Here is a 25,113-nt window from a genome sequence, read left to right as displayed (position 1 = left end):
TCTGTCCCTCTCTCTCTCTGTCTCTCTCTCTGTCTCTCTCTCTGTCTCTCTCTGTCTCTCTCTCTCTCTTTCTCTCTCTCTCTCTCTCTCCCTCTATCTCTCTCTCTCTCTCTCCCTCTATCTCTCTCTCTCTCTCTCTCTCTCTCTCTCTCTCTCAGGTGTTCACATTGTCCAGAGGATGTACGGCTGTGAGTGGGATGATGATACTGGAGATGTTAATGGTCATGAACAGCATGGTTATGATGGAGAAGACTTCATAGTTCTGGACCTGAAGACATTGACGTGGGTCGCTCCACAACAACAGGCTGTCGTCACCAAACAGAAGTGGGATAATGACAAAGTTCTGTTAGAGTATAATAAGAACTACTTCACCAATGTCTGTGTTGACTGGCTGAAGAAGTTTGTGAACTATGGGAGGAGCTCTCTGATGAGAACAGGTAGGATCAAATGACCTGATGGAGATGAATTCTGACAATGTTCATCTTCTTTTCTTGTTTATCTTGTAATTGAACAATAAATATTTCTCACATGTTTCTATCACACATGCTCTGTCTTCATCTTTAAGCTTCCCCTTACCTTTCCCTTCATGTTAGATCTCTTTCTCTCTGCTGCTCATCGCTCTCTCTCAAAGTTTCTCTGTGTTTTTATTGTACTTTCTCTCTCTCCTCTTCTTCTTCTTCATCAATCCATCTGAACCCCCCTCACCTCTCTTCTTCTGTTTCTTCCCCTCTGACCCTCTCTTCTTTGAATTATACTTTAATAAGGTTGATTTTCATTGTTGACTCACTGGATTTTAAAGTGCCTTTTTTTACCAGTACATTTAAAAAGTGTCATCAAACATGAGTTGTAACAGTATTTAAGAGTAAATCCTGATAAAGAAACTATAATCTGTCTTCCTGTTTGTCCTCCAGACCTCCCCACAGTGTCTCTCCTCCAGAAGACTCCCTCCTCTCGGGTCACCTGCCACGCTACAGGTTTCTACCCCAACAGAGCCATGATGTTCTGGAGGAAAGATGGAGAGGAGCTTCACGAGGACGTGGACAAGGGAGAGATCCTCCCCAACCACGACGGCTCCTTCCAGATCAGCGCTGACCTTCAACTGCCCTCTGATGACTGGGGGAAGTACGACTGTGTGTTTCAGCTCTCTGGTGTGAAGGAGGACATCGTCACCAAACTGGACAAACGAGAGATCAAGACCAACTCCGGTAAGACCTCGATGAGAAGTGATGAAAGAGAGGATTTGACTGGAACAGTCGTGTGATGGAGGGAAAGTTTAGTTGTGACTTTTTCTTTCTTTCAAACTCTTCAAATTGTAAAAGTATTCAGAAAAAGAGTTTAAAGGTTTGGATCAGGATGAAACAAACACAGAGATCTTTAAAGAGATTATTAATGGACAGAATAGTTTAGTTTTTTACCGTCTGTCCGCTCGTTACCACAGTGCAGCCGCATCAACGTTTAAATTAGTTTAAATCAATAATATTGAGAAAAAAGGGTTTGAATGTAATCGTTAGCGGTTACCATTGTGCCACAATCAAACATGGAAATAAAAGACATAAAGGTGAAGGGAAAAAACAACTACATGTAGAAAATGAATCAAAGGTACAGTGATGAAGACGAGCTAACTGACAGAAGGAGAAACTTTGTCTTTAATGAACCTTTAACCTGTTTGATCACAGGTTGTGTGACTGTGTGTTGTTTGTGTTCAACAGTGAATCCCATCTACATGATCATTGTCATCATCGCTGTTGTTCTCCTTCTTGTAACCATCGTCTGTGCGGCTGGATTCTGCCTGTATAAGAAGAGAAATGGTGAGAGAGCAAAGTGGAAACATTCAAACATGTTTTTTATATTTACATCTGGTGAATATTTCTCTTGAGGGAACCTTAAATAACCTTCAATGAAATAAATCTATAACAATCTTTTTTTTTCTGTTTCAGCCAAACGCCCTCCATCCCGTAAGTAGAACTTGATTTTATTATATTAAGTTTGACCTTAAATGAACTCTGTAAATGAAAAAGTGTTTCTGGAGTGTTTTCTGGTGTAAATGATGGTTTCAGAGTCGGATGTGTGCTAACATTGTGTTTCTGATCTTACAGCGGTAAACGACTCGGCTGTGCAACAAATGATGCTTCCAAATCCAAATACCTAAAAGACAAAGAGACGACCCTGAACCCAGTGAGTTACATGAAATGAGCCTTTAATTCAGGATATAGTCATTGTTCTGGTGGTGTGTGTGGTAAGTCAGTCACTGCATGTAAACATTACTTCTGCTGCTGCGTCACCTGGACAGAGGCGGTAACCATAGTTACAGGCAGAGAGAAAAGAGAGTCACAGGTGAATGGGGAAGAGGAATCAGGAATCTGTGTGTGTGTGTGTGTGTGTGTGTGTGTGTGTGTGTGTGTGTGTGTGTGTGTGTGTGTGTGTGTGTGTGTGTGTGTGTGTGTGTGTGTGTGTGTGTGTGTGTGTGTGTGTGTGTGTGTGTGTGTGTGTGTGTGTGTGTGTGTGTGTGTGATGTGATGAAAAGAAAAGTTGTTAGTTTTATTTGAGTTAAGATCTTGAATGGTTGGTGGGATGTTGAATGTTTCTCTGTGAAGCTGTCTGTAAATATAGATTTAGTGTTTCAATAAAGCCCTTAAACATTCAAAGTGTGTGTCTTCTTGTGATTCCACATAAAGTGTCTGAATAAATGAGGAGCAGATTTCCAGATATGAAGACCTGTGTGTGTTTTCCATAAATGAGAATAAAAGAAATTGTTTAAAAAATCTTTTCACATAAAAAAGAAAATGGTACTGCAGATTTTCTTTCAGCCTTTTTCTGTTGTTAAAAACTTGTTTTCCCTGCCAAACATTAAAAACGTGTTGGTCTCTTCTATGAAGCTCTGGTGTAAGTTCAGTCAGGAAGACTTTATATTTGTCTTCACGATCGGGTCTCTCATCACTTTTTGCACGCTCGCTCACGTTTCCCCTGTTATTCTCCAGCTGTCATTGGATAATCAGCTGTCTCGTCAGCGGTCTCATCTAACCAATGGCGTGGCGTTCCTCCTTCATTGTCAGCCTATCATCGTTCTGCTCTCTTTTAAATGTGATTCTTTCTCTGCCTTTAGTTCCTTCATGTTGATGTTTCGTGCGCCCCTCCACCTCCCCATCACCGCCCGTTTTCACAGAATCATCATCCATCAATTCTTCACCCATCCGGTCTCATCATGTCCTCAGCTTCAGCACCACCAGGGTCTGGACTCCATCGGGGGATTTATTCTGTCCACGCTCAGAATTGTCATTCTTCAAACATCAATCACCCCCATAGAGTCCAAGCGCCAAAGGATTTCTGTCAAGTCACATTTCCATGTTATCCATTATAATAAATCTTTTTTTTCTTCACTTTTCTCTCCTGATTTAAATTCGACTACCTATCCAAAAATATCACTCCAGAGGCAGAGCACAACATCGACAGCTGTTCTTCAGAGATCTAATCAGCATCAAAACTATCCTAAATATCTTCATCATCATTATCAAACAAAACCATCATCATCAATAATATCATTAAGGTGGTAGGTGGTCATAAAGAGCTGGGTCTTTAGCTTTTTCTTAAAGGTGCAAAGGGACTCTGCAGATCAAATGGACTTTAGTTCCTTTCACCAGTAGGGGGCGACAGAGGAGAAGAGTCTAGTTAATGAACTAAAGCACAGAAACAGGAAGTGGTTATGGATCATAAACTGATGTCTAAAGGCTCAAAGGAACGGTAACAAAGGTCAATGTGTGATGTTGAAAAGGTTTTTATTTTTTTTATTTTATGTCAGTGACCGGAAGTACTATCACTCTGTGGGGCTACGCCCTTTACATTTACAGTCTAGGGGGCTCTGGGGTTCACAAGTTTAGGGATTCATAATATTTACAGTCTATGATTCATACCAATCAGTCAGTCATCAGTGATCTGTTGATAAGCACAAGAGAACACAGATGATGAGGAGTCCATTCTTTTGTTTTAACTGGTTTAACTGGTTTAACTGGTTTAACTGGTAATAATGGGAAAAAGATTAACCAAGATAGATCAATCACAAACATGATCTAGTAATCTAAAAACTTTTCCAAATCTGCTGCTGAATTAACACAGAGAATAACTCATAAACTATTTAAGGGTAACTCACATATTTTGAAGAAAAGTAAAGAAAACTTTAAACGATATGATAAATTATATGATATTAAAGGTTAAAAGAAAACAAATGGAGGTTATGTAATATATAAAAGGTCAAATAATATAAATAGATGTAAAATAATATATAAAACCAAGTTTAACAATAAGAAAAACTGTTTTGTCTTAACTCGACTTCAGTGCAGTAACGTCCTGTGGCCACATGAGGGCGGTGTTGTTTTAACGGCTCACTCAGCAACATGCAATCACCTGTAAAACTCACACAGAACAGCAAACGAGTGCTTCCGGTCAACGGTTTTTAAAAAGAGCTTTCTTCTAACTAACATGAATGTATAACGTTGATCTTTTTAACAACTTTAACAGAACAAATAAACTAACAAGATACACAAGGAAACTTTACAAACTTTCGCTCTCCCAGTCACAACAAAAACAGAAATAAAACGATGTGTTGTGTTTTATTGTGTTGTTGTAGTTTTCTATCTGTCCACTAGAGGGAGCGCAGTGTCAGTCTCTAACAGTCTATGGTCAGTCCTCATGGACTTATGACTTGAGCTGAAGGTACTATAATCTTAATAGTTTAAATTAACTGAAAAATGATCAATCAGACCATAAAGTATATTTCATAATATAACAATATGTATTTGGTGTGAGCTGATATTCTAGTTATTTCATGTCATTACATAGTAAAAATATGTCTTTTCAATTGGCACACACATTGTCTCTCTTCTTTTTTAATGTCATTATGTGGCTACAATAAAACAAAAGTCACTGAAATTATTCATCAGTTAACTTGAACTGAACATTTAGCTGTAACGTGTCTTTCACTTAAAACCCAGAGACTAAACTCTGCTGTATTTTCCTGCACAACATGAGAGAACTGTGTGTCAACCACTCAACTGAGCCAAGTAGCCTACTGATTCTGTTGCTTAGTAACTTCTGACTTTGCCTCGTCTGATATTTCACTGTGTTAATCCTAAAAAAGGATTTCATTGCAAGAAAGCAAGTTAAAATCTTACTGCAGGAATATGACACAAAGTGAACTGACAGTGTGACACATATTTGCAGTGTATATAACGCACACTGCGCTCCTTGTGCCTGGACTTGTTAAAGTACAATCTATAAATAAGAAAACAAAAACATCCTGTCAGTCAGCAAAGAGATGAACATGTCTCAGTTTATTTATGTACAGAAATTCAGATGAAAAGAAGGAGTCAAGTACAGAGGCATTTATATTTCTGAGAACTTCAGAAAAATAAGACTGACAACTCTAAGTATGTTTGTTTAAAAAACAGAAACTGACAGAAACATTTTTGAAGAACAGAAAAAGCTGCTCTAAAAGTTACTAAAAGAAAAACAAAATCCTGCTCCAAGATTGAGCCTGTAAAATATGTTCCTGACAGTTAGTCTGTGTGCATCTCATAAAGCAGAATTCCATTTAAAAGCTATTGATTACTAAGCTATTTCTTTTTATGAATAAAGTCTCCAGTCAACTTTGTTTCTAAATAAATAATCAGTTTTAGCATACAATACTCCAATCTCAAGTCAAAGGCGATTTAAAAAGAAAAAACGGTTCACACCTAAATCACAAAATTGTTTAGTAGTTCCACCAAACAAACAGTGCATTGTTATTACAACATTGAACCATCTTTGTTAGCCTGCCGGTAAAAGTGACTTCTGGATGTTGAAATTCAAAACAGCCTTCAAGTTAACGCCAGCCACACCGCCTTTCTAAAAAGATTACAACAAAAACGGTTGTTTACCTGCCGAAAATCCCAACCTAGTTTTACTAAAGTCACACAAATAAGAAAATATTTAACAAAAGTGTTAACACAGGAGTTAAACCTCTCAGCTGCCGTAGATGTCTTAAGGCCAAATTGTTCAAACACAAAGCAGTTTTGCTTTTATGACGTGGAGGTGGTAAAGCGTCACCTGAAAAGCTTCTTCTTCATGAATTTAGAGTAAATGTAAGAAACATTATTGACCCTGCTATTTCAGAAACTCTGGCAAGTCAGATGTTTAGTGACTTTAGAGAAAAGGACCTGAACACCAAAAGAAATCAAAGGTACAAAGATGTAATTTGGGCACAGGTGAGCAGACGAAACAAGTCCTCACAATTTATTAGCAGATTGGTCACAAGAAGAGAAAATGAACACGATTACAGAGAAATGGATGAAAAAAAAGACAGCACACATGGGGACAGAATATTAACTATTGTGTAACTATGTTACATTTCTGTACAAGTGGCCAACCCTTTAAAACAAGTACATGAGTACACAAGTATGCAGTAAAGAAGTACATGAGTATGCAGATGCTTGTCAGCTCTCCTGTATTGCATGCATTCTGTATTCTATGAACCAAGGTGCTTCTGCGTGCAGACTGATTTTCAACGCCTGCGTTAAATCTATGAGGAACTTATGAGGCTGAACTTGTGGCGCCCGATCTTACACTCACACATGTGCATGCATACTGGACACACTCATACAGTTCTACACCCACACACACACACATGCACCGACACATACGCCCAACATACACACACTCAAACATACGCGTTTCCCCTCGACCTTCTATTACTCAAGAAAAAAAACTGAACAAAAACTAAAACACGACTTCGCCCACACCAGTCTTTCCCACAATGAGGGAATAAATTAGCTCCATAAAATGCTTCTTTATAAAAGAAATATAGATATTTATATAACTGTACACCTTAACTATACAGCGTAAAGACAAGGAGCACGGAAAGAAGGGAAATGATCTCCAGAAATAAGACAGATTCTGGCAGTAGCACCCTTATCCCTCCAGACACATGCGTCACTCTTTTTGTTGTTGCAGGAGATGGAGCATCCCCGGCTCTGGACAACGAAGGCATTTCTCTCAAAAATGGAGGATCTCGTAGTGAGTATCCTCATTTCCATCCATCCATCATCGGCTTTTCTTTGTCCAGGACAGGACTGGATGAATGAGACGAGCGCAGGGAAAGCCCCATCTCTCTCTATTCTTGGTTGAACACTTGTTAAGTCAGACCAGTTCTGCCCAGTGCTGCTCTCGTCTGATCCGTCCTGCGGCTCAATCGTTGCTAGCTCTGCTGCAGTGTAGTCCAATCAAAGCAAAACGCTGTGGGTCTCTTGTATGACCCTTTCACGGAGAAAACCCTCTGCCTCTCAGCCTGAGTCTGAGTCACTTGTGTCTGAAGATGAGGAGGAGGAGGAGGATGAAGAGGAGTCTGAGGAGGAGCTACTGGCGCTGAGACGTGATGGCTGAGTGTTCTGCTCTGCTGCAGGTTTCTCTGCTGGAGTAAAAACAAAAACAGTCAAGATGGTGATGATCATGTTCAGCATCAACTTGAGTACAAAGGAGAAGTCAAACATACATTTAAGTCAAAGTGACCGTAGAAAAAATGAACCCCACAACAAGATGCTGCTCTTCCTTCATTAAACACTTGAAAACGTATTTTATTGGATGAACTTTGGATGTCTGTGCACTTCCATGTCTTCTGATGTTTTGTTCTTTTTAACTATTATTGGATAAATTGTCTAAATGTACATAGCCAACAGGCATGTGACGTAAACATCATTCTTCCAAATTCTTTCTGACCGCTGGACACGTCATGCAGTTTGACCCAAACACTGTATCATATATCATTAAGGGAGGACTTACGTTTGGTCTTAGCAGGCTTCTTTCCAGAATTCAGCTGACCACTGACATCAATCAGCCTTCTCTCCAGCTCAAGTTGTTTCTCCAGAGCGAGCTCTTCTCGGGACTTGCCGGCAATGTTGTTTTTACTTGCTGCATACAAACAGAGAGGTAAAGATATGAATGATTTATAGCTGGTAGATTACACTGAATATTTCTGCTGCCTTGGTAAATGTACAGGGAAGTAACAGCATATCTCCTCTCCTCTTCTTTGTCTCCTTCTCCTCTTGCAGGGACCTCCTGGTTTGCCTGGCCTGCGTGGAGAACCCGGTTCCAAGGGAGAGAAAGGACACCCGGGTCTTATCGGTCTCATTGGCCCCCCAGGAGAGCAGGGAGAGAAGGGAGACAGAGGTATGCCTGGCCCTCATGGAACCTCCGGACCAAAAGGAGAGTCTGTAAGTCGCACTTCTTTTAAAACCTTCAGAAAAGCAGCTCAACAAAATGATAAACCTCTTTTACATCGCCTGTTAAAGATGGGAATGTTATCTCCTATTTACCCTTCACAAAGAACTATTGTCATGTTGAACATGTCTCCGGTTTTGTTTCAGGGAATGGCTGGAGGAACTGGACCCCTCGGCCCTGCTGGTCCTGCTGGTCCTGCTGGTCTGCCAGTGAGTAGTCCTGTTTGTCTTGTGAACATGCTATCTCTCTTTGTTCTTCCACTTGACTTAGTTCCCCAGATTTAATAAAGTACCAATGCAATGCAGCAAAACACTACGCATGTCATGGTCACCAAACTAAAGGCTCACCTCGTTTACAGGGTCCTCAAGGTGTTAAAGGAGCCAAGGGTTCTTCTGTGAGTATTCTTCAACAGCGTTTGTACCTCACAAACAGAATGAGATTGTTCCTGACTCCTACATCAAATCTGATCTGATTCTGTATTTGGTCTTAAATCTTTCCCCTCTCTGCTGCGTTTAGGGAGGATCTGGTCCTAAAGGAGAAAAGGGAGTACAAGGACCTCCTGGACCTCCTGTAAGTACTCATGCACTCTTTGTGAAAAGAAAGACAATTACATTCTAATCTGCTCAGTTTGGATGTAACGATTCACTCAACTCAAGATATGATCAAATCATCATATTGGGTTCAGGATAGGATTTCATCCAGACTTTCTAAATATTCTAAGCAGCAGCTGCTATCTACAGCGACCATCAGAGGTAACTGATCCCATTCACACACACCGACGACGAAGCAGTGGGAGCAATTTGGGATTAAGTGTCTTGCCCGAGGACACGTCTGACATGTGGATGCAGGATGTAGCGATTGAACCCCCGACCTTCCGGTTGAGAGACGACGACTCTACCACTGAGCCACAGCTCCACAAATCCAACATTTAAAAAAATACATGTATAGCACAAAAAAGAAAATCTCTTGAAATAGCAGATTTGCAGCCTGTTTTTCTGTCATTGATGCACAGAAAGCTTTTAAAAGACACAGAATGTTTTTAACTTTGTGACACCTGATGTACATACTGAATAGTAGTATGTAGAGGCGCTTTTGAAAACAGCCACATTATCCACATCTTCACTTGCTTAGTATTTTTGATTGTATACTGAGGTATCGTTACATCTCTACTGCTCAGTGATTTCACCTCGTTATAGTTTCTAAGTTGATTTATTGAGATGTAAACTTGCTTCCAAGGGCCCACCAGGTGAGGTCATCCAGCCCCTGCCCATCCAGAGGAGCCCCAAGTCCAAGCGCTCCATCGACGCCAGCCAGCTGCTCCCAGAGAGCGACTCAGACATGCCTGCATCCGACGCCACTGGCACTGAGTTCCTGATGGGCAGTGAAGGCATGGAGGAGATCTTTGGCTCTCTCAACTCACTGCGTCAGGAGATTGAGACCATGAGATTCCCACTGGGTACCCAGGACAGCCCTGCTCGCACCTGCCAAGACCTGCACCTCAGCCAGCCAGACCTCAAAGACGGTAAGGGAGTCAACCCACAAGCCTGCTCAGCGTAATAATCCCTGCATCAGGTTTTGATAACGTTCTTTGTGTGGTGATCATCGTCAAGTCAACATGTCGATGAAGCTGATCAACATATATGAAAGAGAGAGAGTGGGGACTGACATGAGAGAAAGGAGCCACAGGTCGGAATCAAACCTCTGACCTCCTCGCCCAACCAGCGCCCCATTCCTAAGAGTTCTAACATTTACACTTTACTTTCTCTGCCCCCCCTGCAGGAGAGTACTGGATTGACCCCAACCAGGGCTGCTCCAGGGATGCCTTCAAGGTTTTCTGTAATTTCACTAATGGAGCAGAGACATGCCTGTATCCCAGCATCAATACGGTCAGTATATCACAAACACTTTAAAATCTCCTCATTATCCTTTCAAATAAAAGACATGTTAGTCTCTGAGTGCAAGTTTAAAAACATTGAACTGATGTGGGAACATTCGATGTTGGTGAAGATTTGAAGACTCTGATTGCTCCCTTTCTAAAAACTCTTTGCATCCTCACATTGTGGTTTTTCTACATTAATAATCAAACAGAAAATCTCAGCATGAATAAAGTTCACAAACACTTGAACAATGTTGATGTTACATTTTATTTTAGCCACAAAACCTGTTTGTTTTATTTGTTAAATAATAAATCAACATCTTGAACTTATCATGTGATGTGGTTATTATGTTTTCAGGTAAAGATGAGCTCCTGGGACAAAGAGACTCCAGGATCCTGGTACAGTCAGTTCTCCACTGGCAGCAAGGTACGTAACCTTCTGTGACCTTCTGTGAACTTTCAGATTATAGTTTCATTCTTACCTTAACTTCCTCTGATCCTCTTAATGACCTCCTCTTCCTCATCCTCTACCAGTTCTCCTATGTGGACTCTAATGGCGAGCCTGTGGGCGTGGTCCAGCTCGGCTTCCTGCGTCTCCTGAGCATCCGGGCCCGCCAGAACCTCACCTACCACTGCCATCGCTCGGTGGCCTGGGCCGACCGAAGCGCCAAGAACAGCTACGACAGAGCGCTGCACTTCCAGGGCGCCAACGAGGAGGATCTGAGCTACGAGACCAACCCTTACATCAAGGCCTTGGTGGACGGCTGCTCTGTGAGTTAACACACATAAACCAAACCTCCCTGCTACACCTAAAGGATACATCTCTGGAAACTACCTTCTAAATGTTTGACCTGTCTAATCATGGACATTTCAAAATCAAGCAGCCTAATCTAAAGTGCATCAGTGATGAGTTTCTCTATTTCTCTAGTTCTGATGCAGTTACATAACGTGAACATAAAAACACTTTTACAAGAGTAGACCTCATTCTTCACAATCTTACCACCCTAAAGAAAATGCTTCCTGTTTCTGAAACGTGTCTCTCTCTCCGTCTCTGTCTGCAGTATCGTAAGGGCTTCGATAGGACAGTGCTGGAAATCAACACGCCACAAGTGGAGCATCTTCCTCTGCGGGATATTAAGGTGTCAGACTTTGGGGAGAGCAACCAGCAGTTTGGCTTTGAAGTGGGACCTGTCTGTTTCCAAGGCTAAAAACACACACATCCTGAGCGGAACAACACTACAAACACTCACACACATGCACTTAGAGACACATTGATATAAAAACACAGACATGCCCAGTCATTTGTAAATTAACTTGTAAATGATATGAAAACACACACACATACACACACTGAGATACACAGATGCGGTTGTGGGACAAACAAGCGCTCACACTCAAGTACGTGCCTGGGAAACTCAACATCGTCCCAACCAATAATGGACGTCAAAAATAAGTCAAGAGGAGAGAAATAAAAACTCGCAGAGAGGAGATCATCGTTTGGGCGCACCACAGCAAGAAAGGAAGAAAGAAGCCAGGAGAGAGTGTTTCTGAAGAATGAAACAGTGTTGTTTTACCAGCAGCCAAAGAGGCCGGCCTGAGACAGAGAACAAGCCGGCGAGATCTGAAGCCCCTTGTCTCCGATCCCCCTCTCACTCCTCTCTCCTCCCCACGGTCTCCCCCTTTTTTTATCCACTCATCCCACTTGCTCTACCTCCTGCTTCCTCCTTCTTAAAAAAAGGGTCACACTCGGACTTTATCTGCATTTCTTTAATCTCACGTTCACACTGCGGGCAACATGGTTGACAGTCACTCTTTTCAGACTGAAGAGCGGTGCGACGTATGAGGCTGAATGCATCCGTACGGTTTGAAAAGTTAGTTTGGGTTCACAGCTTTGGTGTTAAATGCTTCAGTCAATTGAGAATTGAATGTTTTGAATCAACTTTCTTCTCTAAGCCAGCACTCCCACTCATGAACCTAAAAGAAACCTGCAGGCGCCAAACTTTGGAAGTAAAATGACGGCCAGTGGTCAGTTCAAATCTTCTTTACGGGCTCAGTCATCTAGCTGTCTATTTCTGTGACATGTGTGTAAACACTCAGTGACTTGTCAATCGTGTTGCTCACATTGGAAACACTTTTTAACTCACAGCTCTTTTCTTATTGTATCAAAAGGAACCAAAGAAATAAAGCCACCAGTTTCCTCCCAGAATTAAGAGGGAACCAACCGAAGGATGCCATGCTTGTTAGATTGAAGTTTTTCTTTTGTTACAGCGGCTTCTCTTTATGATTATCTTTCAGTGTCATTAAAAACACTCTAGAAATGTGATTCACAGCTCATACTAATGGTTGAAAAATCTTTCTGGTGTGATGCAGCAAGGATTGTAGAGTCCAGTGAGAAGCAGGAGTTATTCTTTGTTAGACCTGTTTCCTTTGAGAGCAGCAGAAACTCTCTTTGAATTGTTGGTTTGTTACGCAGGACAAAACTTGCTGCGTGCAGTGAGGCAAAATAAAGATGTGTGGAAACCTCGGTCAGGGAATTAAATAGCCATTGTTTTTGTAAGCTGTGCTACGCCTGATGCTGTTGTACTTACATGCTACTTGTGCCTTTTAAACGGCTGATTGGTCTTTAAATCAAGGATCAGGCTATGAGGGTCTCCATCCCACACCAGTCTAGCATTTACTGAGTCACTTTCTGGGTACTTTGATTTTTTTTAAATCCAAAACATGTTTTCTGATTATCAGAACCTCGTCAGGGTTTAAATATGTACATGGGAGCCCTCTCCCATCTTTGTTCTCCTACAGCAGTGAATAAAATGCATGCAGAAACTGTGTGGCAAGGTGCTAATTATACCAAAGTATACAAGTTGTAGTATTCACTTTCCACCCCTCCTTCACTCTCTTTAGTCTCTTTTATCATTTCATGAAGCTTTTTTACTGGGGAAAATGTGCATTACATTCCATTTGTACAGAAATAGTGATATTCTATTGTATTTATTTAAAACAAACAGGGTGCTATGAGATAAAAAAAAGACCACCAAATATTCACGTCAAATGTGGTATATTTCATTTGTATTTATTTCCTGTAGCTGACACTCAAGTGTTCAAGTGACTAGAGTGACTTACATGTTCAACTATCTTCCAGCTTGAGCTAAGGTGCTTCTGTTCACGCCCTGTCCAAACTCCTCCTGTAGAACCAAAGAATCTGTGGCCATATTTTATTGTAATATCCCTTTTTTTAGTGTTTTCATCAACTGTACTGTGCTGTTAAATTTTGCTTCCACTGTAATGATTAAATGGTGACTCTCCAGCTCTGTCGTTGCTACTGTTTCACTCCACGTCTATTGGTTTCAAACTCAGCTTCTTGCTTAACTGGGCTTTTAAATGCATCAAAGAAATTCAGTTCACTGAGTCAGTCCCTGCATTGATCAACATTTTTAAATATGAACACAATCCTCTGAGCTTTAAAATGAACATGTGTGATTTAAGTGGGTAGGAGGACATTTGTGAGAGGGAGGGGACGACCCTGTCTGCCGACATGAGTGGCCACAAGATGGCATACAAGGGCTTAGCTTTGTTTTGTTTTTTATTGTTTGACCTTTTTTAAAGTATAGCTCAGAAACTCGACGGGATGGCCAAAACCTTAAAATGAATAAATCTGACTTTGAGATCCTCCAGAAAGAATGACCTAAACATATTTCCTTTGTTCTGAAGACAAACATAAAAAATATGGTGCTGAAAAGAGTAAAAAGTATTATTTTATAATGTGTGTAAGTCATTTTTTTAAATTCTTGTTTCTGTAATATATAATCTTTTTAAAAGAGCTGCTTGACTCTTGTTTTTCTTCCTAACATCTGTCATCGTACGTCTCTTTGACTACTTTTGGCCACAGGATGTTGCCATCTCTTATTCATTCAGGTAGATAATAGATGGATTTTAAGGTGTCGCCTTGTAACAAGACAAACAGTTAAACCCCTGCTTCCTGTGTGGGCTGATATATGATATATGAAAAATATGTGCTTTTTATTTTTCTCACACCAAGATTGATTTTTTTTCTTCTTCGCTGAGCTCTTTCTTGTAATATTTATTCTGATCATTTGCGTGCATTATTTTGTATCTATCAATCGATCCTTTCTTCTTGTCTTTCATGATTAATTCATTAAACTAATCAGCAGTAGGAACCAAAGTTAGCTGCTGTTGTAGCTACTCCGGACGTTTAAGCACGTGCACCAACAGCGTTAGCGGCGCTAATGCTAATGCTAACTCTGGGTTGTTTGTCATCCATGTTTACATTAACATTGTAATACAGATACAGGTTCTTTACTATTTTTAACCAACAACACATTCTTGTAGTTTTGGGTTAGTTTGACGCAGGTTGGTCTTTTAAATCTGTTACGACAAAACAAGTTTTTATTTAACCATTAAACCAATCAGGTTCTTTAACATTCAGAGACCATCTTTCAATTACTTTTATTAAGATTGTGATTTTATTCATTTCAGTGTAATTCTTCATCCTATCCGTCACGTATCGACTAAACAGCGCCCTCTTGTGGCCGGTTGGAGTTAATCCCCCTTTAAGTTTCTCAGCAGTTTAATGCAGATACTCAAATGAGTTTAAAGATTCATCATCAACAGGTCATTGCACGATATCATACCAAAGATGCTGCATGATTTAAACCAGCTGGATGTGAATCATAAAGATATTAAACTAATGATGACATAACATCTTAAATGTTTTAAATGTGTTGTTTTCTTTCAAAGATAACATGCACATTAAACATCTTTTTAAGATGGATCTGGTTTTTTTATGAACACAGGCTGTAAAAGCCTGTATCTCCACAACACAAACCTTGTATGTTTTTGGTGTTTCTGTATAAAAACTTTTACAGTGTTTTCATTTTTCAGACTGACAAACATTTTTTAAACTTGTGAAAGTTTGTGTTTAAAAATGTTCAGTATTTATAATTATTACTGAAGGTAAACTACACTTTCATTTCACTTCTTGGCTCAGGGTATTTTACTGTTCAGCTTGTTGGCTTCATTTCTAAAAACCTAACTTACAAGCTTAGCTTCTAACCAGCATATACTAAGTTTGAACTTATTTTTTGGAACCTGTGAGCAGAGTCTGATAGCGAAGAGATACTTCCGTTAAACCCTTTCAAAATAAACCTTTTAAAACAGACAGAGATTACATCCTGTTTATACTGTGACTGTTGTTTATGGTAAGTCTTGTGAATAAAATTACAAAGCATTGTAAAAGATTATTTCTCCTCAAACTAGTTAGTTAAATTGGGCTCGTCATTAACCAGTACATATAACATGTTTTGATCAGTGTGCGCCATCTAGTGGACAACCCGAAAACTACAACAACATCCTGACGGCTGATATGAAGGCTGACGCTGGTCGTTGTTAAATATATGTTGTAAGATACATGGTGTTGTGTAAAGTGAGACTTTGTTGTTGCTGCTTTACATACACATATCCTCCTGTCTGTGTGCTTCATGTTTGAAGGTGAGAAACCTCGGGCAGGTAAATGACGCTGCCTCTAAAGCTGGAGTGGAGGGTTTAACGAAGACGATGACTAAAGAGCTCAGCAGGTAAGAAGAGCCTGAAGCTCCTTTCCTGACAGCTTTGGGATTCGGTGTAATTGTGTTCTGCCCGGTTTTATATCGACTCCGATGACAAGAGAAAGTTCCAGAGAAGGTTGTTGATCAATGAAAAACAGAATTGTCATAAATACAAGAAACTTGAAGCATTTCAACACATCATTTTATTTCCACTTAGTCGAGTGGGGAGCTGCAGATGTGGCGTTTTCTCAGAGCTGAAGCATAATTATTACCATCAAGTGTCACAGCCGTGAAAAAACCCGCCAATATTAACAATTTCAGAACGTACATTATTTTCTCTTCATTTACAATGACAGGGTTCCTGTTGAGGGTTTTGACCACGTGGTCATATATCAATTATAATGACCTTCTCATTTTCAAATTTTCAATTTCTATAGAACACACACACACACACACACACACACACACACACACACACACACACACACACACACACACACATCTTTAATCCCTCAGTGATGATAGCTACAAACATGTTGGAGAATAACATGTCATCAGTACCATATTCAAACTGAAGCTGTTATCTGAACCCTCCTGCAGGTTTCTTGTTCTTTTCCAGTGCTTGAGACAAACAACATATAACAACACAGCACGTAAACTGTGTGAGGCCATGAGCAGTAAGAGATAACAGATGTATCTTTATATGTGGACGATTGAAGAATTATAACAGGCATGCATGTTTAAACTGAGTAGAGGGTCTTTACAAAAATGTTCCCCTGCATCTTAGAATCACAGTTTGTCTTATCCTAAACATTATTTCTATTTATGAAGAAGAGAAAGAAACAAATGACATAGAACTGAATGAGCCCAATCATAGACTGTAAATGGACGGCCTGCCTCGGCCTCTTCCTGCTGAACAGGATGGAGGCCAGTAGACGGAGCTCCCCCAACCTTCAGCGAGGTGATCTGGCACGACTACCACCCGGCGTCCCTGAAGCGCAGCAACCACCTCGGCCTGCTCCGACCTCCGCGGCCTGCTCCGACCTCCGCGTCCTGCTCCGACCTCCACGGCCTGCTCCGACCTCCGCGTCCTGCTCCGACCTCCGCGTCCTGCTCCGACCTCCACGGCCTGCTCCGACCTCCGCGGCCTGCTCCGACCTCCACCTCAATGCGAGGAAGTGCATCAGACAAATTAAAGATCCATTAGGCAGGGTCCTTATAGTAGTTACAGAAATACAGGGTCACATGATTATTTTGGCAAATATCTATGCCCCAAACGGAGATGACACAAAATTTTTTGCCGACCTTGAAGCAAAAATCCAGCAGGCAGGAGATCATAATGTCATTACTGGTGGAGACTTTAATTTGGTATTGGATTCTTTGCTGGATCGGAGTAGCTCTAGCCCAATAAGGATGCCTAAGGCTTCACTTGCAGTGAGACATATGGCTGAGTCTTTAGGTTATATAGACGTGTGGAGGATCTTGAATCCAAAAGGAAGGGATTACACTTTCTTCTCAGCTCCACACACAACATTCTCCCCTAATAGACTTTTTTCTAATTTCTAAAAGCCTTCTGCACTCCGTAATTTCTTGCTCTATTGGAAGCATTTTAGTTTCGGACCATGCTCAAGTTAGCCTGGAGGTGCTGCCTTGCAGTGACAGGATACGGATGCCCCGGTGGAGATTTAATTCATCTCTTTTGCAAGAATCTGACTTCAAGGAGGCATTGAGAAATCAAATTAGGATTTATATTGAGTTGAATGAACCAACATCGCCCTCTGCAGGAATAACTTGGGAAGCCCTTAAGGCAGTACTGAGAGGCTTTGTAATCCAATATGCTTCCCGTAAGAAAAAAACAGCTAAAGAAAAACAGGCTGAAATAGAAGAAAAAGTTAAGAAGGTTGAGAAAAGGTTAAAAAGACACTTTAATGTTGAGGACCTTAGGGTGCTAACACAACTTAAATATGATTATAACAGCATTCTGTCACAGAAAGTGGAGTTCTCGCTCTTTAGAATGAGACAAAAATATTATGAATCGGGAGATAAAGCAGGTAAATTACTGGCAAACAGCTTAAAACAGAAAGAACTATTAACTATGATCTCCACCATTAGATCAGAGGGGGGAGAATTAAAAACCAAATCTGTAGACATTAATAATATGTTTAGAGAGTTCTATGTGAAGTTATATACGGCAGACACTCAACACAATGAAGAGGGTATGGAAACATTTTTTCAAGGAGTGGCTCTTCCCAAATTGACTGAGTCACGTAAGACAGAACTTGACCATCCGATAACCAGTGAAGAAATTGTTAGGGTTATTAAAGGTCTCCCAGATGGAAAAGCCCCAGGGCCAGATGGCTTCACTGCTGAATTTTTTAAGTGTTACGCCTCTGAACTGACACCTCTCCTACTCAGTATGTACAATGAAGCATTTGTAAGGGGGGAACTACCAGCTACATTATCAAAAGAGTTAATTACGCTTATTCTTAAAAAGGATAAGGACCCATGTGATTGTAAGAACTATCGTCCGATCTCCCTTATTCCATTAGATACTAAGATTCTATCTAAAGTTCTTGCAAATAGGCTGGAGAAGGTAATGACATCTTTGGTGCATGAAGATCAGGTGGGTTTCATTCATAAACGTAGCTCGGCAGATAACATAAGGTGCTTTATTAACATTATGTGGGCAGTCTCAAATTCTGATTCACCAATTGCTGCTGTTTCGCTTGACGCCGAAAAAGCGTTTGATCGGGTGGAATGGGGATTTTTGTTTAGGACTTTGGAAATGTTTGGTTTTGGAGAGAATTTTATTAAGTGGGTGCGTCTCTTCTAATCGACCAGAAGCTGCGGTTCAGACAAATGGGTATACATCTTCATATTTCGAGTTGGGAAGAGGTACGCAGCAGGGGTCACCACTTAGCCCTCTGTTATTTTGTTTAGTTATGGAGCCTCTAGCAGCTGCGGTTAGGAGTGATGATACCTTTCCAGGAGTGATGCTCGGTCCACAAATTGTTGATGTATGCCGACGATATCCTTTTAATGGTTTCGGACCCTATAGTATCGATACCCTCTTTATTGAACACAATTAAGACAGTTTCAAAGGCTCTGCCTTTGACAAAGTTCTGTCCGACTACATTATTTCAAGCAGGTAGTTTCAAATGGCCTAAGCAGGGGTTAAAATATCTAGGAATTCTTTTCCCCCCTGAATTGGAGGATATTATTAAGGTGAACTTTGAGCCCTTAATGCAGAGACTAGATATTGACTTAAAGCGGTGGTCGTCTCTGTATATGTCTTTATGGGGTAAAGTTAACGCTGTCAAAATGAATTACGTCCTGAGGATTAATTACTTACTTCAATCTCTCCCACTAGAAATCCCAGGCAGTTATTTTAAGAGATTTGATAGTGTATTCAAAGCATTTATCTGGAATGGGAAGTGACCAAGAATGAATGTGAGGAAATTACAAAGGCCAGTTGACGGTGGTGGTTTAGGGTTCCCTAATTTGTTATATTATTACTATGCATTTAATCTGAGGCATCTGGCACACTGGGCATTGCCTCCAGAGAGAGCTCCACCATGGTACATTATAGAGCAGTCTGTATCAGCTCCTCTCCCTCTGCCTCACTGCTTGTCCACCAAAGCAAATAAACAAACTAAGATTTACCCAATTATTTCTCACCTTCAACACATGGAGGAAGGTCTCAGGGCTGATAGGGTTTGACCCTTACTTAAATAAGGCCTCTAGCATTTGGCTCAATCCCAAGCTAAATATTGATAAGAAGGCATTTATTTGGAAGGAGTGGGTAGAAAGGGGCATCCTCATAGTAGAAAATATATATAGTGCTGATACACTTAAATCATTCAATGACCTAAAACAACAATATGATTTACCCCAAACCCAATTCTGGAGATATCTTCAACTACGCCATTTGTTGCAGAAGCTCTTCGGGTCAAGTATGCAATCTCCAAAGTCAGCGGATAAGTTAAATAAAATTATACAGGTATTGGGGGAAGGTCATGAAGCCGCTAAATATTATAGGATGCTCATGGAATATGGAGGAGGTAGCATTGTCACAGCCCTTCGAGTTTCCTGGGAAAGAGATTTGGGGGTATCATATGATGAGCAGGAGTGGGTCAAGATTGTTGGTAACTTTCGAACAATGTCAAGGGATCTGAGGGTGAGGCTTATTCAATTTAAAAATCTGCACCGAGTTTATTGGACCCCAAGTAGGCTCTTCAGACTTGGCTTAAAGGATTCGACTACTTGCTGGAAGTGTGGTGTAGGTGAAGGTACACTGGTACATGTGTTTTGGTCATGCCCCATGATTCATCAGTATTGGAGGAAGATTCATTCTTACATTATCAATGTTGTAAAAAGGCAATTTGTGCTGTGTCCTAAGCTCTACATTTTGGGAGATTGTACAGCGCTATCTGCTTTTTCAAAACCACTGAGCCAATGGATACAAACTGCTATCATGACTGGACGACAGATTATCCTCAGGAATAGGAAGACATCAGGAGAACCTCCTTTTCTGAACTGGTTGACTGAACTGGGCACAGTAGCCGCTTACGAAAGAATGTCATATAGGATGCAGGACAGAACAGACAAATATCTTCTGAAGTGGGGCATGTATCTTGTTGTGATTAACAGGCCAGAATGAAGATCAAGTGGGAAAATTAGTGTTGGTTTTGTATTTTTTTTAATGTTTGTTTATGTGCTAAGCCACTGTAGAAGAAAGGATCCGCTGACCCCTCTGTGTTACAGTTTTGTGTGTGGGTGGGGGTGGGGTAGAGGGTATTTGTAACAAACAGATGTATACTATATGTTATCGCTGATTTGTTGTTGTTTTTTTCTAAAATAAAAATTGAAAGTCATAAAAAAATTAAGACCTTTCAAATGTTGCAGGACAGGTGTAAGTGCACGCTTGTATGTTTGTGCCTATAGGTGTGTTTAAGCATCAGAAAATCTTCTTTTTGAGAGCACCATCACTTGAACTTGAGCAACTCAAAATCTCCAGCAAAAGGGTGTCTGGTGCCTCCTCTGTTTCCAACCCTTTTTAAGTGATTTCACCTGATTTTTATTTAAAAATGTATTTATACTTGAAAACTTAGAATCCAGACTGTTAGAGGTCATATGAGGACAATAGTAATAAAAAAGTCTGAAACCACAAGTTTAGATTTTCACATATAACCTTTGTTTTTAATGATCGTCATTAAAATCCTCCAAAGAGCGCTCCTTTACAAACACTTCCATGTTGTTATTATTTTGAACTAAATATGAAGTTTGAAGTTCATGACCCTCAGAGATCCGTCCCGAGGCCTGAATAACCTTAAACCACAGCAGTAGTTCAAACTGTGCCAATTTTGCAATGACAGTGGGAAACCTTCCTAAGGGGGCCCCGTCTGACAGCACTCACTCTTGTTGCCCCACAACGCTTATCATAAATTATTCCTGTGAAAACCACTAAAGGAAAATGAAGAGGAATCATCTGCTAAGAAATGATTTAGATGCATTATCACATGTTTTAATGTTATTGTTATTATTTTCAGGTTTTGTGCCTTTGTTTGACAGGACAGTGGGCAGAGTAGAAAATCCAGAGAGAGAGAGAGAGAGAGAGAGAGAGAGATTTGGGAATGACATGCAGGAAGAGAGCTGCAGGTGGACTTGAACCTGGCCCACCCGCTTGGAGGACTATAAGCTCCGTACATGGGGCGTGACCTAACCGCTAAGCCATCTGCTGCCCGTCACTGTTATTGTTGAATTAAAACTACAATCGAGCTTTTTAATGATGTAACACAAAGTAATAGATATTTACAGTAATCACAATAGCAGAATTTTAAACTTGGGTCTAAATGATTGTGGAACAAATCAAATGATATCGATACCTGTTGTGACACCTCGACAACAAAGTCCAAAGCACCAAATATTTATTAATTTCTTCTTCTGTAAAGCTTGCAGACAAACTCCTACAGACTCTTTAAATCGTGGAGAGTGTGTAGGAGTTCGCCTGCCTTCATTCCTCCCTCATGCACCTTTCTTATAAAAAACACACTGAAGAACTTTGATATCGTATCGATCATTACAACAAAAGGGAATGTTCCTTTCTGAATGTGGGGTGTAGAAAAGTGTTGAGGGGAGACAATTGTGACGACCTTAATTTAAAGTTGTTAATGGAGGAGGTTATTTAGCAGGGTGGCTGTGGTGGAGGGCTCCAGTGTGATATATTTTCATGGGGACCGGATATTACTGGAGACGCCCTGCAGAGATCAATAAGGCATCATGTTTTAACCCTTTAAGAGCCAGAGTTTTAATATCAAAACACCACCTTTGTCTGCCCCCTCCCCCTAAAATAAAACCCCAAGTGGTTCATGCTGTTTATCCTCATATATTCTTTAGAATGTTTTGGGATGTTAAATTTGCCTTTAGGCTCTCAGGCCATGAGTTTACTCCACTTACAAACACAGGCTTGTTGAAGTTTTCATTCAGTTTCAGGAAATCCCATCCACCATATTCACCAGATGTGTTTTTCTCTTTTCTATTAAGATCAACAATTCAGGTCAAATTAGCACAGGACATTTGTGTTTTTTCCCTCTTACATCATTGTTCTTTCACTGATGTTCCTCTGATTATTTGTCTTATTATTTGAATGTGGTAAAGCAGGCGGAACAAGAGGAGCACATGAGGTCATAAAACTGTTTCCCTTCTCTTCCCTCCAAAATGTTCAACTCTTGTCAGAGCTCAGTCACAGTCACATGAAAACGAAACGTATCACACTGGTCAGGTGATTTCCCAGAAACAGCTCAGAGGGGTTGTGCTGTGTTTGTCCACTGGAGGAGCTCTAAGACTGTACTCCACTCCTCAAACAACAACTGGAATAGTGTGGCTGTGTTAAAAAAAAAACAGGTTTACTTTGTTGATCTGCTTCCTGCTTTAGATAGGAGCAGCAGCTTGGCACAGAGACATGAGGAAGGAGTTGCATTCTGGCCCGGATCAGTGTGACTCAGCTCTTTTTAGCGTATCATATCTGGTTATCTACTTTCATTTCCTGCTTTTATGAAACAATTCTGAGCCCAGAGTTAAAACATAATTCATCCCCTTTGCTTTATAGTGACAACAAAACAAACGCTGAGTGCGAGGAATCAGATGTTGACGACATGTTTGCCCTGCAGTGACCTCCAACAGAGACCGTGTTTGTGTGTCTGCCATTTAAAAAAACCCAACAACAAGCGAAGACACAAAATGGCACCATGCAGCGTTCTCACAGTGATGGGTGTGGCCACATGTGCTCGCATGTATGCAGAGTGCAGACTGTGTTGAATCTGAGCTTGGTTTGGCTTTGATGAAACTTTTTAGTGCAACAAACGGAATCAGTGACTTTTAAAGAAACTGCAGGCAAAGCTCCTGCTCAGTGAGGAAGGTTTAAACTGCAGACAAAGTTCATAAAATCACAATGATTCCTTAAAAAGAAGAAGATGATGACACAAAGTTGTGATTGTGATATAAGATGCAACGTTACAGTCTATAGTGTTACACGCCAAATGACTGTGCTGATAATCACTTAAAGGGGGAAAAATCCACTTTGACAGTGTTTCTGAACATTTATTTGTGTAACCTGAGAGTCTACTGACCCACAACATGTGAAATAAACCATCCAGTCCTTTGTTTGTGGTCTGCATAAGTCTTACAACACAGAGAAAAATACTCTGTTTCAAATGTGCTCTCCTTGTGATGTCACAGTGGGATTCTGGTAAAAAAAAATCCCCTCCCCTCCCCTGGTATCTCCACCCATAGACTCCACCTCCAGCCTAGAGTAAAACTTTTGTGCAGGTCGGCCATTTTTATTCTCTCTACAGAGGAGTGATGTCTACGGGGAAACTCAGGGGGGGGGGTCATTACATTTAAAGAGACACACACACCAAAACGGAGCGTTCTGAGAGAGCTGGTTTATACAGGGTCACAAACCTCCTCTGCTGCTTGATTCATGTTATATTTTGAATAAAGCACAGCACAAATGTTTCATTTAGACCACAGGAAAAAAAGGTGTAAAAGGAGGATAATATGTCCTCTTTAATGAGATTGACGGAAATTTAACCACTCGGTGCCATTCAGGCTGCACAATGAATTGTGATTTTATCGTTATCACATATGAGCATTCGTAATAAATACATAGCAAAAATTAGATTTTATTGCAATGGATTGAAAAAACACTTAAATGCAGAATGTGTGACGTTTTGATCCAGTAGATGTCGCTCTCGAGCACCAGCATGAAACCAAAACAAACTCGACACACCTCCAACCCCCCTCCTCTCGCGTTCACATGAAGGAGTTTACTGCTAGTGGCGGACAAAATAGTCCTTAGCTCGAGCTGCAATCACCAGTTTCCTGCGTTTTTGTGTTAGCATGCTAATGTTAGCGCTCTTTAGTTAGCTCGTAGCTTCACATTGTTGTGTTAGCATGCTAATGTTAGCGCTCTTTAGTTAGCTCGTAGCTTCACATTTCATGTAAACTGACACAGAATGAGCGTGATCTAAAAACTCTTACTAACATCCAAATAATCAGTGAGTATGTTCTTCTTCTTCTCTCTAGTTCTTGACTAAAACAGCTTTTATACACAAGGGGAGGAGCCGGCCGTCCCGTCCATGTAAACACGGCTCTGACAACAACACAGCCAGCGGGACTCGAGCTTCTCCCTCATTGTAGACAGTCATGACTCAGAGACACATTTACACAGGATGGACTTGATTTATGATTTATTTATGTGTCCAATGTCGCACATGCCTTCCTTTAATGTGGTCCAGAAATGCTTTCCCACTCAGTGTTTAATTTAGCAGCTGTAGGGAGGCCTGTGGATTATGGCCATGTCACACCTTTTGGATGCAGTCGGATGAAGCTGAACAAACTATCAGCTTAATTAGTGGAGAAACAAAAAAAAAATTAATCTAGAAGTGACATGTTGCAAAAACATTTGTTCTGTTAGACATGAAGAACAGCAGACAGCTTTTGAGGACACTTTTTATTTTTATTTTTGTTAATTTATTGCAATATTGAACAATGTTATCGTTATTGTATATTTTTTCTCATATCGTGCCGTTGCATATGTGGTAATTGTTACGTCCCATCTCCATTATTTCAATGTGATTTGTAGTTTTATTTAAAAGGAACAGATTCTTTGAACATCACCATAAAGTATAGATCAAATCCTTTAATTAAAGGTATCTCATCATTATATTACACAGAGCTCATCCTGCATATTTTATGATTATGTGTAAACACTGAAATTAATTTAACTTTAGTTCAGGTTGCATTCTCCACAAGTCTCGTTTTGTACATTTGAAGCTTTTATGTTTCCCCCCAATGATGACAAAAGTCAATTTTTCACCACTTTTCAGAAAATGTGAGCTCAAACAGGCCGTTTTAGTGTTTGTCCATCAT

General features: G+C 40.5%; 2 protein-coding genes and 1 long non-coding RNA gene across 10 annotated transcripts in view; 2 read left to right on the top strand and 1 right to left on the bottom strand.

The window, feature by feature from the left end:
* The window catches only part of LOC132991092 (major histocompatibility complex class I-related gene protein-like), a 10,162-nt gene extending 7,517 nt beyond the window's left edge, over nucleotides 1-2,645 (top strand). Inside the window, exons 3-7 of one of the 3 annotated variants that reach the window (XM_061059704.1) lie at nucleotides 159-437; nucleotides 912-1,200; nucleotides 1,708-1,808; nucleotides 1,938-1,955; nucleotides 2,097-2,645. In XM_061059704.1, coding sequence (XP_060915687.1) covers nucleotides 159-437; nucleotides 912-1,200; nucleotides 1,708-1,808; nucleotides 1,938-1,955; nucleotides 2,097-2,149 — 740 coding nt within the window. In that variant the 3' untranslated portion in view covers nucleotides 2,150-2,645. Of the gene's footprint in view, nucleotides 1-158; nucleotides 438-911; nucleotides 1,206-1,707; nucleotides 1,809-1,937; nucleotides 1,956-2,096 lie in introns of all 3 variants that reach the window. The other 2 variants (XM_061059703.1, XM_061059705.1) reach the window with 2 other exon arrangements.
* The window catches only part of col11a2 (collagen, type XI, alpha 2), an 82,149-nt gene extending 68,212 nt beyond the window's left edge, over nucleotides 1-13,937 (top strand). For all 6 annotated transcript variants that reach the window (XM_061059622.1, XM_061059620.1, XM_061059623.1 and 3 more), the window contains 9 exons: nucleotides 8,076-8,237; nucleotides 8,391-8,453; nucleotides 8,603-8,638; nucleotides 8,761-8,814; nucleotides 9,481-9,766; nucleotides 10,024-10,130; nucleotides 10,479-10,547; nucleotides 10,655-10,891; nucleotides 11,182-13,937. In XM_061059622.1, the coding sequence (XP_060915605.1) occupies nucleotides 8,076-8,237; nucleotides 8,391-8,453; nucleotides 8,603-8,638; nucleotides 8,761-8,814; nucleotides 9,481-9,766; nucleotides 10,024-10,130; nucleotides 10,479-10,547; nucleotides 10,655-10,891; nucleotides 11,182-11,328 (1,161 nt within the window). In that variant the 3' untranslated portion in view covers nucleotides 11,329-13,937. The remainder of the gene's footprint in view (nucleotides 1-8,075; nucleotides 8,238-8,390; nucleotides 8,454-8,602; nucleotides 8,639-8,760; nucleotides 8,815-9,480; nucleotides 9,767-10,023; nucleotides 10,131-10,478; nucleotides 10,548-10,654; nucleotides 10,892-11,181) is intronic.
* LOC132991138 (uncharacterized) lies at nucleotides 6,225-8,032 on the bottom strand. Its single transcript, XR_009676139.1, has 2 exons — nucleotides 7,807-8,032; nucleotides 6,225-7,438 (listed from the first exon to the last, which is right to left on the bottom strand). It is a non-coding gene; the product is annotated as an uncharacterized LOC132991138 (long non-coding RNA).
* Nucleotides 13,938-25,113: the final 11,176 nt, after the last annotated feature.

Source organism: Labrus mixtus, chromosome 16, assembly GCF_963584025.1.
Source record: "Labrus mixtus chromosome 16, fLabMix1.1, whole genome shotgun sequence".
NCBI lineage: Eukaryota > Metazoa > Chordata > Actinopteri > Labriformes > Labridae > Labrus > Labrus mixtus.
Note: the sequence above shows the minus strand (reverse complement) of the source record. Positions and strands in the feature narration are given on the sequence as shown.